General features: G+C 37.9%; 1 protein-coding gene across 2 annotated transcripts in view; it reads left to right on the top strand.

Moving 5' to 3' along the window:
* Window positions 1-17,214, top strand: part of LOC136864433 (WAS/WASL-interacting protein family member 2) — a 192,478-nt gene that overhangs the window by 161,670 nt on the left and 13,594 nt on the right. The window contains exons 7-8 of one of the 2 annotated variants that reach the window (XM_067141424.2): window positions 3,975-4,661; window positions 4,749-4,926. In XM_067141424.2, the coding sequence (XP_066997525.1) occupies window positions 3,975-4,661; window positions 4,749-4,926 (865 nt within the window). Of the gene's footprint in view, window positions 1-3,974; window positions 4,662-4,748; window positions 5,630-17,214 lie in introns of those variants that run through there. The other variant, XM_067141423.2, reaches the window with a different exon arrangement.

Here is a 17,214-nt window from a genome sequence, read left to right as displayed (position 1 = left end):
CTTGCTGCGAGGGAAGCATCTGCCTTGAAAAACTGAGGTGGTGCCTCAGAACACACAGAAGGCAATGTGGGAAATGGAGAGAATTATACTTCAAGTAAGCAGTAAAAACTGAAACAGTCAACCCTAGACAATTTCTTTTCCAAGTAGGAGCCTAGACTTTTGTGTTTGGAAATGTATTTAATTTCTAATGCAGTACGGAATTTACATAATGTAGAGTTACCATCTACCGTTTTAATGTTCTTAGTATTTTTGTGCAAGGTTTTATATAATATGTTCCCTTCTCTTATCAAGTATTTTTATAATACAGTATGTATGTTCAGTCCTCAGCCTGAAGGGCGATTGGATTCTCAACAGACCGGGCGAGTTGGCTGTGCGGTTAGGAGTGTGCAGCTGTGAGCTTGCATCCGGGAAATGGTTTTCCGTGGTTTCCCATTTTCACACCAGGCAACTGCTGGGGCTGTTCCATAATTAATGCCATGGCTGCTTCCTTCCCATTCCTGGGCCTTTCCTATTCCATCGTCGCCATAAGACCTATCTGTGTCGTGACGTAAAGCAGATAGTGAAGGAAAAAAAAACTTGCTCATTTCAATACTTCGTACAAGTCTTTTACCCTTTTTCTTCTTACAACTTCCAAATAACATATGGATTGCAAGAATTGCCTGGCCACATAATTCAACATAGAGTTATTCCACCTGTAAACAAGCCCTGTTTGATCAGATATTCACGTACTCCCAACATGAGATCACATCGACGTATTTCAAGTTTGAACTCCGTATTTAGCACGCTGTGATCATCTTTTTAATTCACTTTGTACATTAAAAACTCAATTGGGACTTTTTATCATTCAACAATTGGTTTTAAGACTTACACGAACTGTGTTTTTTTTTAAATCTGTGTTTAAATGTGACAGATTGAGTCACCTTAACTCTTCAACATTTTAATATATGTCATTGTTTTTTAGTATTAAGATTCTCATCTGTTTTACCATAATAGCTCAGGCTGAAGATGTCTCAAAATAGAAGAGACGAAACACGTTCCTTTTCTTAAAATAAAATAATAAAGAGAATATCGTATTGTATCAATTAGACCTTATTTCTTATGTTAAATCGTGCAAAAAGAAAAATCGATCGAAGTGGGTGAAATCATGGATAAGGGAGTGAGACAGCTTTAGTCACATGCACCCGATACGACACCTGAGAGAAAATGAACCGGATGATTAAAGAATTATTTGCGAATGGACCAGAGCGATCATGATATGCTGTTATGTAAGCATGTATGGATTTTTCTCGTTATTATGTCAAATGTTTGATTTGTAATACGTATACATAATGATTTGTTGATAGCGTATTTATTGTAGGTATTGTAGCTATTAAGCTGAAGAAAGAGGATTAATATAATGTGCCAAAGGATACCACCTGAGGAACGCCTGATTGCGGCACTGAGATTTTTAGCTATTGTGCGGTCTTTCGAAGATTTGAAATTTACAACAGAAATTGCAGTTCAGACATATCAGTAAATTTCTCCAGCAGTGCCTTTATCCACTCCATGCTTTCCTTACAAGAGGCTTGATCTGTGTGGCGAGGTATTTCCGTTGTGGTGCTGAGGGTTTCGCCAGTAGCAGATACGCCTCAAACTCATATTGCTCACTAACGAGCGGTCTTAGCCTGTCCGAAAGAGTCACAAGAGGCCGTGCCTGTCACAATTCCTTTCCGTGTATGGCTAGCTAATGTGTAAATGGTCAGTACAAATCAGTAAGGGTAAAACAATGAACATGAAAAGGTGGTGATGGTGGTGGTGGTGGTGGTGGTGATTAGTCTACTGTTTTAAGAGGAAATGCAACTGGGCAAACATCTTCTATAAATACTAATCGGAGGGAAATAATGGAAGGTGTCCGTCACTTGGAAAAATGAAGGTATTGGCAAAGGGCCACAAAGGGCGTGAAAATGAAAAACCCCCTTGGCCACAGAAGCGTTATATCATTGGTCGGAAATGAACAAGAGTTTACTAAGGTCGGTTAGGAAAGGTGAAAGTAAGGAGCCTGGCAGAAGTGAATGGAAGCAATGCCTGGATTTAGCTAAGGACCCTGTGTTTCCTTACCCTCGCTCACATGCACTCTCTCAGTGATTCACTCAATCAACCATTCAATCAATCCTTTCATCAATAAATCACCACTGATACGTATTTAGGGCAGTCCCCTAGGTGGCAGATTGCTTATTAGTTGTGTACCTTGACTTTTCTTAAATAATTTAAGAGGCCATGGGGCCACTTTTAGTTGTCTCTTATGACAGGCAGGAGATACCGTGGATGTTTTTCTACCGCCCCAACCCAGGGGAAAATAATGGTTGGTGAATGAGACAGAGCTATTATTATTATTATTATTATTATTATTATTATTATTATTATTATTATTATTATTATTATTATTATTATTATATTTTATTTTTATTTTTATTTTTATTTTTATTTTTATTATTATTATTATTATTATTATTATTATTATTATTATTATTATTATCAAAATACCTTGCCGTGGTATGAAAGCTAATATAATTTATATTTTCCCTTTGACATAAAATTAAAGTAGGTAAGTAATATTGCCTGCTGCTGGATAAAATGAATTGTCAAATGGTAGTACTGGTGCTTACTTCCATTATGTGCTCAGAAGACAGCATTTGCTTATATAAGGAAGTTTATTTTACAGATATTAAAGATTAAGACAGTTCATTCACTCATTTAGTTTCAACATTTGGAGATTCATTTGGAAACAAAAAGCGTACATCTATTTTTCGTATTATTAGCTTATTTCAATTGATTGTCCATCCAACACATTTAAAACAAAAGCTTTATTTATGATGTATCAGATTATTTTATTCAATTATGTAAGTAATTGGATGGAGTCTATTCAGTTATTAAAAGTATTTGATTATCCCATCACTAATTACAGCTTATAACTACTATTGTTTATTTTTTCTGCTATGCGAGATGGAAATTAAAGCTGTCCTGAAATACTGAAAAATGGACGATGTTTTAAATTATTTCTTAATAACTTCTCTCAAAATAAGGCCAGAGACTTGAAATGCAAATATCAGGATATAGGAATTGGATTATTTATTTTTACTCGACCGCATGCTAACAATGGTATATTGGAATGCAAAGTGCAGCAATAATCATCAACAATGAAAAGACCATTAGCTATCTTGTTGGTGAAACATCGTGGCTATTTTTAAAGGTTGTGTATCGTCGCCGTAAGACCTATCTGTGTCGGTGCGACGTAAGGCCCCTAGCAAAAAAAAAAAAAAAAAAAAAAAAAAAAGGTTGTGTACTTCACACTTCTGTCATTTCATAGAAAATTCCATCCTTGGTTCTTAAGCTGTACCTGCTACCTTTCACAGGGACCAGAGACGTTTAAGGTCAAGATACATATTGTTACTACTGGGTTTCTGAAATTGCTTCTTCACTCTAATGAGTAACACTTAACATTATGTACGAAGATCAGAAATTTACAGGGACCGTACAAAAATATTGCTTAATGTAGTTATATGTATATATTGATCTTTGTTATACAGAAGTTTGACTATGTATGTACTTTTTTTTTTTTGCTAGTGGATTTATGTCGCACCAACACTGATAGGTCTTGTGGCGACGACGGGGTAGGAAAGGGCTAGGAGTTGGAAGGAAGCGGCCGTGGCCTTAATTAAGGCCTGGTGTGAAAATGGGAAACCACGGAAAACCATCTTTAGGACTCCTGACAGTGGGATTCGAACCCACTATCTCCCAGATGCAAGCTCACAGCTGCGCGCCCCTAACCGCGCTGCCAACTCACCCGGTGTGTACATAAGTTTTGTGTATGTATGTAGAGGGAAAGAGAGAAAAAAGAATGCAGTCGTACGAGTTCTGTATGAGGATGCTAATTCAAAATGATACACAGTTCTTCAATTTAAATTCAGTTTCTTAATTTTCTTTTTTCATTTCAGAGTGCATCAGATTCTGTTCTTACTGGAGCCAACCGGTCTGGAAGCAACAATAGTTATGGCAGTCAAACTTCTATGGCTAATTCAGGAGGGCCCCCTTCTCTTCCCAGCAAACCTCCTGTTGGAAGTTACGGCAAACCTAATCTGGCTCCAAAACCTCCTGGCAAGCCGTCACCTCCTCCTAAGAAATGTGTGCTTAATGGTAGTTTAGGAAATACTAACCGTGTGCCAGTGACTAGAGCACAATCCATGCGTGTACCACGTTCTCCCCCAGTTGCACCTCCTTCAGGTCCAACTTTTCCTACAAGCAAAGATCTTGGATCATATCGAGGTGGATCGTCAGGAATGCCATCTTTTCATCAGTCCCAAGATTCGCTTCATTTTCGCACGAATCCTCCTCCACCTCCACGTACAGCCACCCTTCCTTCAAATTTAAATCACCACGGATTGAAGGCTGCAGCACCTTTGCCGCCACCTTCCACTCCGCCTCCACCAGCTCCTAACACACGACTAATTAGACCTCCGGTCACTCGTCCTCCTCCCCCTCCTCCATCACGGGCTGGAGCTGTGAATCCTCCCATGTGTGCTCCTCCACCTCCACCTACTAGTGCTCCTCCACCACCACCTCATCAAAGGACAACACCTGCACCACCTCCACCACCATCGCTACAAACTAGATTAGCTCCTGCTGTAAGTAATATTCTTGTTCATATTTTGTGCCTTGACAGGATTTCACCCATGTATCATCAGTTTTGTAATACCATATTCATATTACAGGTGCCTTGTCCTGCTGCTCCTCCTCCTCCACCTGTTCGAAACTCGTCCATGAGAAATGGGACTTCACCAGCTGGTATGGATTTTGAGGCAAGGTTTAGTGATATGTTCCACTCAGTGCACGAGTTTCCTCCTCCACAGCGTTTCAGAAGAGTGGCCAAGGTTTACAATAGTAAGAGTGGTAAGTTTAGTTTCCCATGCTGGGTTGTAATGATGTTGTGCCGAGCCCAATATTGCAAACTATTTCTTTGCACTGGAGCCAAAACAGTTGCAAGCAAAGTAGAGGTTCTGTATTAGCTTTAAGTATGGAATACTGGATAAGCTAAACCAGAGTTATGTATGGTACCATGACATCATTTATTTTCTCTCTCAGAAAATGACAAGATAGCTTATGTGATGCAAGATAGTTACTTTGATAGAGGGATGAAACATGTGACATACGAAAAGAATTTTGTGATTTTGATAGAAGGTGAGGAGAAACAGAGTGAGAAATGAAGTCATATAGAAAGAAATAAAGGTGATAAAATGAAGATGGTTTGGACGTGGCAAAATTGATAAAATGACCTTGCTGAGTGTGTAATGAGAAGATTAATTCTGACAGTACATGGTACCTGCTTTAGTGACTGTGTGATATCACACTGGTATTTTTCACCCAAGTATATCTTAAAGTGGAGTTGCTAGAGCGTATCAGTGCTCTGTCTCAAGGCAAGGAGCAGTGGAAGTAAGTTAGGTAGGCCCATAGACAAAGAAGTGCTGTGGGATCAGCAAGAATTAATATTATATTTCATATCCGTGTGGATATTCAAACCACACTTACAGGTGTATAGCTAAGTTCCATAGATCAGGAAGGAAAAAGGAATTTAAAGGAAATATCAAAATCTGAACCTCAGTAACTTGAATATATTTAGAAAAGAATATTTAACAAGTGTAAATAAATTTCTCAAAGGTAACAGGAAGAATCTACAATCACTCCTTAAGCATGACAAGGGAACCATTAACATGCTACACAATGAACCAAGAAATTTTTGTAGCAGTTCATAATAATGGTCACGACCAACCGTACACTAATTAAAAAACATAATCTGAAAATATCATGAACGGACCTAATACAAACAAGATAGCAGATAGGGACACGAGGAAAAACTTCTCAAAATAAGGAAACAGAACAAAACCTTATGAGTTGACATCCAATGCCATTTAGCGGCCAGCAGTAATAATACCTAGGCCGAGGGGAACCAGACCTTCTTGGATCCAAACAGATTAATAAATAGTAAATTTGTCATACAATTAACACTAAAGAATCATGTTTTAGAGAAAAATAGGTTAAACATCATGGAAACAGTCAGACTGTCCATAGAATTATCAAAAAGTTACAGCATAAAGAGCACAGCTCTTAGAGATTACACTTTCACAGTTTGTGACTTGCAATTTGAATTCTGGCTTCCGATCAGTTTGCAGCCATATTACAAGTGCTCGGAGCTAGCCACTCAGAATGAATAGCTTCTAATACAGCAGAAGCATATAAAAATATCACATTAAATTCTAACCACATGTTTGAAAAGTTTACTGGCTTGTAAGACATTTCCTTAGCAGTAATTTCACACAGTAAATAATTGACATAAAGAGATATCCACAATTCTTGATGAAATAAAATTTCAGGCATCATTAAACTGTCACTCCATAGTAAGTTTAGAGAAAATAAGCAAAATTATAACAAAATGGCAAGAGTCTCTCACATTAGGAGAATGATGCAAGTGAAATACATTTTACCAATTACTAGCAAACTGCACAAGTCCATGGTGAAAGTCACAGGAAGGTAGAACTGTCAGAAAAAAGTGAAATATTGTCTGACAAGTCCTACCTTATCTCTTGCAAGCTGAAGCTGCCAGGCCACTCGTTCCCACAATATTCACACTGCAAAGAACAGCTTTACGACCTGCATAGGGCCATTTTTTTATTCCAAGCATGTGGGGAAGGCCAAATCACAATCATCACAAACAGGTTGACATCATAGTGTTCTAAAGCATTCCAGACAGGTGACAGAATGTGGTACAGATAGAGGCTAAAAGCTAGGAAGTGAACACACTTAAGCACAGTTATACATTGATTCGCACACAGTAGTTCACAGCAATATAGTTCTGTCAGGTGCTGTGATATGACAGGATCCAACGTAGGGAGCAAAGATAGATATTCACAGAAGAATGAAGAGCAGATGGTAAGAGCACGTTACAAGTGATAGGACTAGCATGGGATTTGGATAGGGTATCATTTGATTGGACCAATATACCAGACAGTGTTCATGGGTATTGTGGAAATGTGTGTTTTATGGGTTGATGACTGATGATCTGGGAATGTTTAATATGCTTGTATTTCATTGTTCAATATTTGGAAGTTACTAACTATATCATTCTGAGGGTGTGATGTGTTTAACTGCAGTGTAATGGCAGATACACAATACATATGTTTACTTGATAATCAGGCAGTGCTACTTAATATACCTTCTTTTCCAAGAGGTTATTTTACTTGAATCTCATTTTATGAAGCCAAAGACTTCAGTCTATTATGTATGTTTTGTATAAAATAAAAACCTTCTAACTGTTAGTAAAAACAAAATGACATAAAGTGAAGTGATGACCTGGTTAACCTGTCAACGTAGAGTGCCAAACAAGGCTCGTCGTGCAGTGAGCATCGCACGCGGTGGAGTGACGAGCTCTGCTCTCATGGTACATGCATGTTTTGCACTGTGTTCTGGTAGTTAGAATCGAAGCTGGTTTGCATTTTTACTCATTTCTCCTTGAAGCGGAAGGTTTGAGCTTTTGGGTGATTTACCTTGATTCCTATTTCGATAGTGTTTTGTTCATTGCAATGCACATGATATTCCAGGGAATGTTTATCTCTGCCACCAGATGCAATCGCTGCACTTGTCTGCTCTTGATCAACTACTGTGCACACTTCATTCATTATACGTTTCATTTCCTCTCACAGAAGAACCATACTGTCAACTTAAGCATAAATTCTATGTACTCAGGGCTCTCGTGAGACAGATTTTTCCCAATCTATTTCCTTTTCACCCGCTGCCTTCAGTCGCTCAGTCGTGAGTTGAGATTGCTTCTACAGTAAGTGTGGGTTATCGAGTAGGTAAATAGAGGATGTTTTAGGAGAACGGTTGAACGGTTCCATCAAAAGTTTGGTAGATTCCGATAGTGGTGTGGGGTGACATCGCTGTACATAAAGTCCTTTGTTCGGAACTGCACACAAGTGACATCACACAAAATGGTAACTTCCTTGTCACTGCATATCGTCGCTGCCGGGACAAAACCTCCTATGTGAAATAATTTTAGCTTAGAACTTTGGCTGGTAAGGTTCTGTCATCTAAGGTGCAATATTGTGTGCATATTGTCAAGGCATTATCGCTCTTCACAATGTATGTGCTGCGGGTCAATATATCTCCAAAACATGTTATCACATAGGAGGTTTTGTCCCGGCAACGACGATATACATGTTTCAAGATAGATGTTCCACATCAAACTCAACTATTAAGGTAAGATTGCATTGAATTTTCTAAAAAAGAACAGAGGTTTTTTTAAACATTTTTTGAAAATATTATTAAAAAATGTTAATTAGTACCAAAGTTACACTGCTTTAAAGAAAGTCCTGCATGAGTCTGAGAAATATGTAAGTACTGGACTTAGAACTACTCCCACAACACAGAGACAACCAGGCAGTCTAATCAAATGCGCTGAGGGGTTAAAACCATATATCTTTCAAAGAACTTCTTTGTATATGTAAGACTATGCATGAAGAAAGGAATTGATGAATTGAAAAATGAGAGATGATTTTTTTTAAAAGGAATTTTGTTTTTATTACTACTGTTGCTACTGCTATTCTTTGTGAATTTTATTGCCGGGCTGGGTGGCTCAGACGGTTGAGGTACTGGCTTTCTGACTCCAACCTGGCAGTTTAAATCCTGGCTCAGTCCGGTGGTAGTTGAAGGTGCTCAAATACATCAGCCTCGTGTCGGTTTACTAGCATGTAAAAGAACTCCTGCAGGACAAAATTCCGGCACCTCGGCGTCTACAAAAACCGTAAGAGTAGTTAGTGGGATGTAAAGCAAACATTATTATTTATTATTATTATTATTATTAATTTTATCAGATAGCCTGTATGTTATCAAAATGTGGTGTGAATAATTGTAATTTTTTTAGGCCAAGGCTGTGGATTGTTACTCCAGTATTGTGAGGTACTGTTTTAGAATTTTTTACATCCTTGTGGGAAAAACTTAACACTGCCCACCAGGAATGTAGTTAATGAGATATGTGGCAACTGGGAAGACCCGGGTGTTGATTGTGACATTCTTCACTTATGACTTCAAATTAATGGCTCTCAAGGGTTGGAGTTTCTTGTTTACACATGTCTCATGGTCTTTTTTCCCTCCTTGCCTGGTACCCTAATTTTTTAATTTGTGTTTTTTTGCTGGTTAGAACCCTTCCTTCGTCAATGGCTTAGGACCTTAATTTAAGTGCCCCATAAACTGACACATCAGTCATCCTATGGATGTTTACTGCCAGTGCCGAGATTCAAACCTAGAAACTTAAGAAAACGTTGCTTTCAAGGGTTGTTACACTAGGAGTTTTCTCATTTTTTTAAGTTCAGCTTAGTGGAGGATTTATATAAATTTTACTGGGCGAGTTGGCCATGCAGTTAGGGGTGCAGAGCTGTGAGCTTGCATCCTGAAGATAGTGGATTCGAACCCCACTGTTGGCAGCTCTGAAGATGGTTTTCCGTGGTTTCCCATTTTCACATCAAGCTAATGCTGGAGCTGTACCTTAAGGCTGCTTCCTTCCCATTCCTAGGCCTTACCTATCCCATCGTCGCCATAAGACCTATGCGTTGGTGGGATGTAAAGCAGATAGTTAACATTTCAAAACAGTAAATTTGAATGTAACTTTTCCTTAATCTACATAACTAAGGACCCTATTATGGTCATATTCATTATACCTAGGTAGTTAAGGTTTGTTTTGTATGTGTTATGAAATATTCATTTAAAAATTGTCACTTAGAAAGTAATGGAACTAATTCATTCTAATGGCTACACTATTTTTTAAAATTTTATTTTGTCTCGCGTAGCGAGCACAGGAGAATGGTCTTTCACCCTCTGCCCGAAATTTGTGGTACAAATTGTGCAGCAGTAAACTTGAATTGGGGAAACAGTGGGTTCAACACCCCAGCCCTAAATGTGATTTCCCATTCTCACATAAGACAAACGCTGGAGCTATCTTTACTGAAGGCCATGGTCACAATGTTCTCAGACTTAGCCCTTTTCTATCCTAGCATTGCTGAAAATCTGTGTTAGCTAGCAAAAAAAGAACACACACTCATGTATAGGGGCTTATGGTCAATTATGTTCAAGACGTTTAGTACAGGGGTTCCCGAAATTTTAGACTGGCTTACCACTAAACCAAAATTCATACTTTTGTCATACCGCCAAGGTATATTATGGGGTTTTCAGTGCTAAAATTTAAAATCCCATTATTTTATTGCCAAATATTAGTCAATGATCATATAGTTAATTACTAAAATGGTACTTAAGTTATCTTCTTTTATTAGCATTGAAATAATATTCTTATTATGTATTGATAAGGTGTACACAGTGCAATGTGGGGTAAAAGCTACAACTTGGTATGATTAATTACTGCTAAATGAAGCAGTGCAGAAACATTATTTTTATTATTGCAAGAGTTCATTGTAGTCAAACACAGTTACTTGTTAATGTGAGAGGTAGGGCTGCCTAACCCAGCACAGCTTCCCTATGTCTACTTCAGAATTTGTTACTTGTAGCCATAATTTTTTTTTTTTTTTTTTTTTTCATCGCACAGACACAGATAGGTTTCCGGCGATGATGGGATAGAAAAGGGCTAGAAATGGGAACGAAGTGGCCGTAGCCTTAATTAAGGTACAGCCCCAGCATTTGCCTGGTGTGAAAATGGGAAACCCTGGAAAACCATCTTCAGAGCTGCCGACAATGGGTTTGAACCCACTATCTCCAAAATACTGGCCGCACTTAAGCTCAGTGCCATAAGTCTGAATCAATGCTTAATGTTTTCATGTATTATCGTGAAGATGGTGAATTTGCTTTGTTCTTTGGTTTCATTGAGAGAGTATACACACTGTGTTCTATCATTCTGTAGTTCTGTGTGTGACCATTGGTTACAAGTGTCAGAGTTCATAATCTGTTCCATATTGACTTGACCATTTTTAACATTAGATCTTTCTTTAAATTGTTATTGGTCCACCTTTTCAATACAGTTAGACTATACAATTAATTATAAATGGAAATTATAGTCATATTTTACAAGTATTTTTTTAAATTATTTCATTTAAAAAATGCTATTTGCTCGGGGCATCGACCTAGAAAGATCTTTTGCCCCTACTTGCACCATATGTGAGGAACATGCATGTATTTTGTAAATGGCTGAAGTGTAAAGTGTTTAATGTGAGGAAAGGAACGTTAAGGACGACACAAACACCCAGTCCTCAGGCCAGGTATATTAATCATTTACAATTAAAAACCCCTGATCCGGCCGGGGATCGAACCTGGGGCCGCTGGGTGACAGGCGCACACGTTGCCCCCTACTCTGCGGGGTCGGACTATTTTACAAGTAACTGCAGTAATATGCTTTTCAGCAGGAGGCACTGGATTTGAACTCTTGGGTGCTTGAATATACAGAAGAAGTCAGTTATAGCAAGAATTCATAACAGTGAAAAATTTACTCGCTATAGCAGATTGTCGTTATATCAGATTTTTTGGTAAAAGTCTGGTAAAACCTCACACACATTAACATAGGTAAACAGCAGTCAGTTTGTTCAAAACTTCCGTGTTTCCTATTTCCATACCACGGCTTACTTCTCAGTTAATTTTTAAAATTCCGAGACAACGTGAATGCGTCAGTTTCATTCTGAAAAATTGTAGTATCGCTCCAGTGGCTTCTGTAGCAGATGTTTTAGTTTTCTTATTCAGGCAGCATCACCTAACCTACCTTGACCTCGTATGTATCATAAAAACATATTTCACGTGCCAGTAGAGTAATGATAACCTTTTCGCTATAAATTTTCATGGGAATAGACTTTCCGGAATTTAACCAGGTGCAAGAAAATAGAGTGAAACATCATTAGTGTGTTTCTCATTAAGACTATTTCTCGCTTGCGATGTCATAAATTTGAAGTCCTGATTCATTGTGTATTAAATCTATATAAAAATGCACCACTTACCGCATCACAAATTTTCGCTGTTAGCGCTTATTATGATCAAATTTTTTGTAGCCCTGAAAATGTTATTTTTCATCTCTTGTGAAAGGAACATTAATTCCAACAGATTATAGCCCTGGCCACAGGTGGCACGTAAGGGAAAGTTGCACAAAAACTGGAAATGGCTTTGAATTTCTGAGCTTGACAGGGTAAGTTACACCTTTGTGTCAGGAAAGTTCAATTTTGCTCTCCAGTTTTCAGTGATTTTGCTGAATAACCCATTAAACCTGTTTGTGCTTGTATTTCACATTCCATTCAGAAGTTACAAATTTATTCAGTGTTGAGTGATAACAGTGAAGGGTAGGGCCTAGTGAATATTTGTCACATAGTAGGTTTCCTACAGATTAGGAACATAATCGTGTGAAGTTGACTAGCGTGCAGCATATTTGTATTGTGCCACCCCAATTATGGATACTTAAAAATTGGTGAAATCGCTTACTAATGGAGACAAAATGAAAATCCAGGAAGTGGACAGCCATCCACATCTTTAGCGGTGGTGCTTATGTTGAAACTCACACCTTCGAGTTTTGTCTCTATTCAGTCAAAGTGTTGTCACATTGAAGATAATGGTCAAGGTTATTCTCTTGGATATGGCCAAGTTTAACCTGTCGAAGAATATGACAAGAAAAAATGTTTAATATCCCACTGGTCCAACATAAGGCTTCGGCTGACATTTGTTTTAGAAAGTGTGTGTGATTTGCAATAATGCGCTGATACTTTTATGTGCCCCAGTGCAAATGTTTTATATTTGTTGTGTGGTGTTTTGCAGACCTTTTAATACATTGTTGTTATTTAATCATCCCCCAGTGGAAAAGGTTTTTGTATTTGTTCTCTAGTCTTTTTCATGCCTTTTAATACTCTCATCTCATCTTTAGAAATGGTAGATAGCCTATATCATTCACTATACCCATTCACACATGATGTAAAATGCATGCATGTCAGAAAAAAAATTTGAGTGTTTGCATATACTGTACCGATGTACGCAGAACATTTCAACGCCCGAAAACACAATAAGTTCTCTGCGATGAGCAACCACATGAAGGATACAGGTCACCAATTTACTACAATAGACTGGGGTTTACAAATCTTAAAAAGAATTGAAAAAGGTAAGCTCATGACGGAATATGAAAACTTATACATCTTTCGAGATCAACAGTTTAACAAAGACAAAAATTTAAACGATGGAAAAGCCCTCTCTACGAACAGATCTCAATACTATTGCAAAAATCAATTCTTCAAAATAGTAATTTCTATAAAATCTTCAGTATTAAATCAGGTAACACTCCCATCAATTCAAAAAAGAAACACACTCACTCACTCTCTCTCTCTCTCTCTCTCTCTCTCTCTCTCTCTCTCACACTACTCCCCTCCTGCTACCAGCAACTCCCCCTCACGTGCAACGGATTAGCCCTTAGCCACGCCTTCTTAAGCTCAACCTCCTCCACCAAGACCCCACAGCTACAGCACGCGAACTAAGAGCTCGGCGGCTGCCAGTAGCTCTAAAAATCTCAACATAATAAGTTTACATCTCAGCGGTCGAAGGGGTAAGTGTCAATAATTTTTATTCAACTTTCACTGCTAGCCCCCTATTTTCAAGTCTAGTTCTTCAATAAAATTTCACAAAAATTTCTTTCATTACAGACTTTCATCACACACTTGGCTATCCACTGTTTGATAACTATTACAACATTGTTCCCTTTTGACCAGTACACTTACTTCAACACATCCAACAACAAAGAGCTACATCAATTCCAAACTTTTCCTAGAAATACCACATCAAAGATGGCCCAATGACGTCTACAACAAACTTTACTAATGGCCAACGACATCCAGTAGTCACACTAGTACTATCTCAAAAAGAACCACGCCATATGTGAATTCTTCAACTTTATACGTACAAAAAGCAAAATCAGTAGGGCCTGCATATTAACTCCTTGAACCAAGGACTATTACCAGATGAAATAATAATGTTCAACATTGTTCAAGTGTTTAACAACATGCCATTTGATAATTACTGTACTTGGAATGTGCTTTCCAATTTTTAACCATATTGTAACAACTTTTAATATTACGAATCAACCACCTTATGTCATAATTTCTCAAATAATTGTTTTTTGACTCAGCTATTGCCACAATTATTGTTAATCCAATAATATACTACATCTTATATTTTAATCATTGTATAATGACCTCTCATCCATTTTACAAAACATAGTTTTAAATCAACAGAATTTCATAAGTCAATTCTAATCAGGTTCCTGATTTATTCTTAATTCTAATGGCTGATGATGCCTACCATGATAGGCGAAACATGTACCATCTACCGTAATTTAATAATTTATGTTGACAATTTTATAAGGACAAAGTCCTAATTTTTAAGATTTTATTGTATTGAATAGGTGGGTAAACAGTAAAAACATACTAGTTTTATTTAATATACTGTACCTGTTCGATAGTTTTTATTCGTGTATTCGATCTTAAGGTTTCTTGCTTAACACATTCTCTTGCCATGTTCTCTGCAGAAACATCCAAACGAGTTTTTACTGGATGAACTAACCTCTGAAATCAGTCGTGTACTCTGTGCCGTATTTGGAGGTGTATCACATTCTTAATTTCAGTATATAGCATTAAAATTTAACGATCGTTGACATCAGCCTTTATTTCAAACATGTTGACTACTGCTATCGGCCACATTATTAACTCATTTATTACAAAGCATGTTCTCTTTCATTTTGAATTGTGTTTACAGAACACCAGTTGACAAGTATTACTAATTGACTGCTACATCACCTTAGAGTTTGTTTGTCGACAAGAGAGCTCCTTAGTGCACATAGCAAGAAAACTGCAGTATTACCCCGCATTTACGCTCCCGGCTTTTACGTTTTCCTGTCTTTTACAACATTTTTTGTTGTTCCCCTGAGATTTCCTATGCTCACAATGTATTAAAATCCTCAAATTTATGTTTGTGACATTTTATGCTTCCCGCCATTTATGCTACAATAGGCCGTTCGAGAGGAAAGAATCGAGGTAAAATGGCATCGCAACTAACCTAAAACACTTTGAGTACCCATGGCATGATGACCAAATCAAACAACCATGGTCTCCGATAACTCTTAGAACTCTCAGTATTGAACTTCTGCGTAACCAACGCAGCACATTCTTTGATACTGGTGTTTTCTACAACGTCTTAAACCTTATTTTCAGATCCGACAACAGTAAAGTGCCCATTCATCTTTCAAGAAGAAGAAGAAGAAGAAGAAATCCGACAATGAGTTGAATTAACAAAATCGCAAAGGAGAAGAAGGAGATGCTATCAAGTGATTCAGTGTTTATCTTGCCCGAGTTCATTTCATGGTTATTGTTTTACATTTGCGTTTGTTGTTGGAGTTGTTTAAGTTATTGTCACTGATTTGTCACATTTACTGTTTCTTTTTTTTCTTTTTTGTTGTTATGTGAGACGAGCTGTCAGAGTGAATTGCCGCGATCTTCCTTTTCCGTCATGTGTATTTGTTAATCCTTTTTTGTTATTGCTTTATTGTTTTCCTGCTAATAATGAGAAAAAAGAAGGAAAGTAAAACTTTCACTATGGATGAGAAAGTTTGAATATTAGAAAAGGTTGATTCGTACCGCGGAACACGTGTTTCATTGACACGCGTATTGCAGCTTCCTGTATCCATGCTGAATAGAACTGTGAAAAACAGAGGAAGCATTACATCAAGTGCTTCAGAATGTGGACCAAACTCCAAGAAAAGGAAGTATGCGTCATACTGCAATTACGAGAAAAAGGAAAAAATTGTAAGAAGTTGATTTGAAAATTCAGGAGCTGCAGGCATTCCAATTGATGGTGTGCTCTTAAGGGAAAAGGCGCTTAAAGTGGCAAACATTCTTGGCATTGAAAATTTCAGCGCGTCCAATGGCTGGATTGACCGATCTAGGAAAAGGTATAACCTAACCTATAAAACTGTTTGTGGGGAATCTAATGCAGTTAGTGATGAAACTGTGGAAGAATGGATCGATAGAAGATTGCAGAAGCTGACCAAGGATTACGAACCCAGGAACATTTTTAACCTAGATGAAACTGGACTGTTTTTCAGTGTATTGCCCAGCAAGACTTTGGTGCAGGCTCACAGTGATGTTGGGAGCCAATGCTGATGGCTCTGAGAAGCTCCACCCCTGTGTGATAGGGAAATCTAAAAAGCCTCATTGCTTCAAAAATGTGCGATCATTACCTACTGCCTGTGATGCAACCATAAAGCTTGGATGACCTCAGATCTTTTCCGACAGCAGTTAATTGCTGTGGATTAAAAAATGGGTGCGCAAAATAGGAAGATCCTTCTTCTCATCGACCGTTGTCCTGCTCATCTCATGGATGTTAATTTGAGGAACGTGCAGTTAGAATTTCTGCCTGCTAATTGCACAAGCAAGGGGTTATTCACTTCTTTAAGTCACTTTATAGGAAGAACCCAGTGCAGCGAATTTTATTCCTTATGGATGGGTGGAAAGGATCCATCATTTAAAGTTTCAATCCTGGATGCGCTTCACTTCATTGCAAAGTCTTGGAAAGCCGTGAAGCAGACTACCATCTCAAATTGTTTCTTGAAAGCAGGATTTTTCAAGAATCATGCCGAATCTTGGCTGCAAGAAGAAGAAGAAGGAGGAGGAGGCCTGCTACCTGATGTATGGATAATGTTGCAGTCAGACTGCACTACTGAAGATTTTCTTCGGGTAGAATATTCTGTGATCACTGCAGAGGAAAGAAGTGTGGAGGAGTTGGTTGCTGAGCAAACAGCAGCCGAGTCTCCCACCAATGACAGTGATGAAGCAGAGGAAGACAGTGGAGTGATGCCTACCAGTTCTGATGCAAGTGCAGCAGTAGATGTTTTACACAGGTATCTGTCATCTGTAGAGGGGGTGAAAATATTTTTCATGACCTTTATGAGCTTGAAAAACAAATAGAGGTCATAAGAAATAAGAAGTGTAAACAGAGATTGATTCTGGACTATTTTGGTAGGAAGCAGTGATTGTGTAGTTTTCCATCTGGAATAAATTTGTTTTAATGTTGTAAATACAGATACAATAGTAGCAATTAAAATGTTTCATTCAGAGAAAATGTTGCATCTTAGATAATTCTATAGCCATTCTAAGAAAGTAACTACTGAAATAT

Source organism: Anabrus simplex, chromosome 2, assembly GCF_040414725.1.
Source record: "Anabrus simplex isolate iqAnaSimp1 chromosome 2, ASM4041472v1, whole genome shotgun sequence".
Classification (NCBI taxonomy): Eukaryota; Metazoa; Arthropoda; class Insecta; order Orthoptera; family Tettigoniidae; genus Anabrus; species Anabrus simplex.
This window is presented reverse-complemented; position numbering and strand designations above follow the sequence as displayed.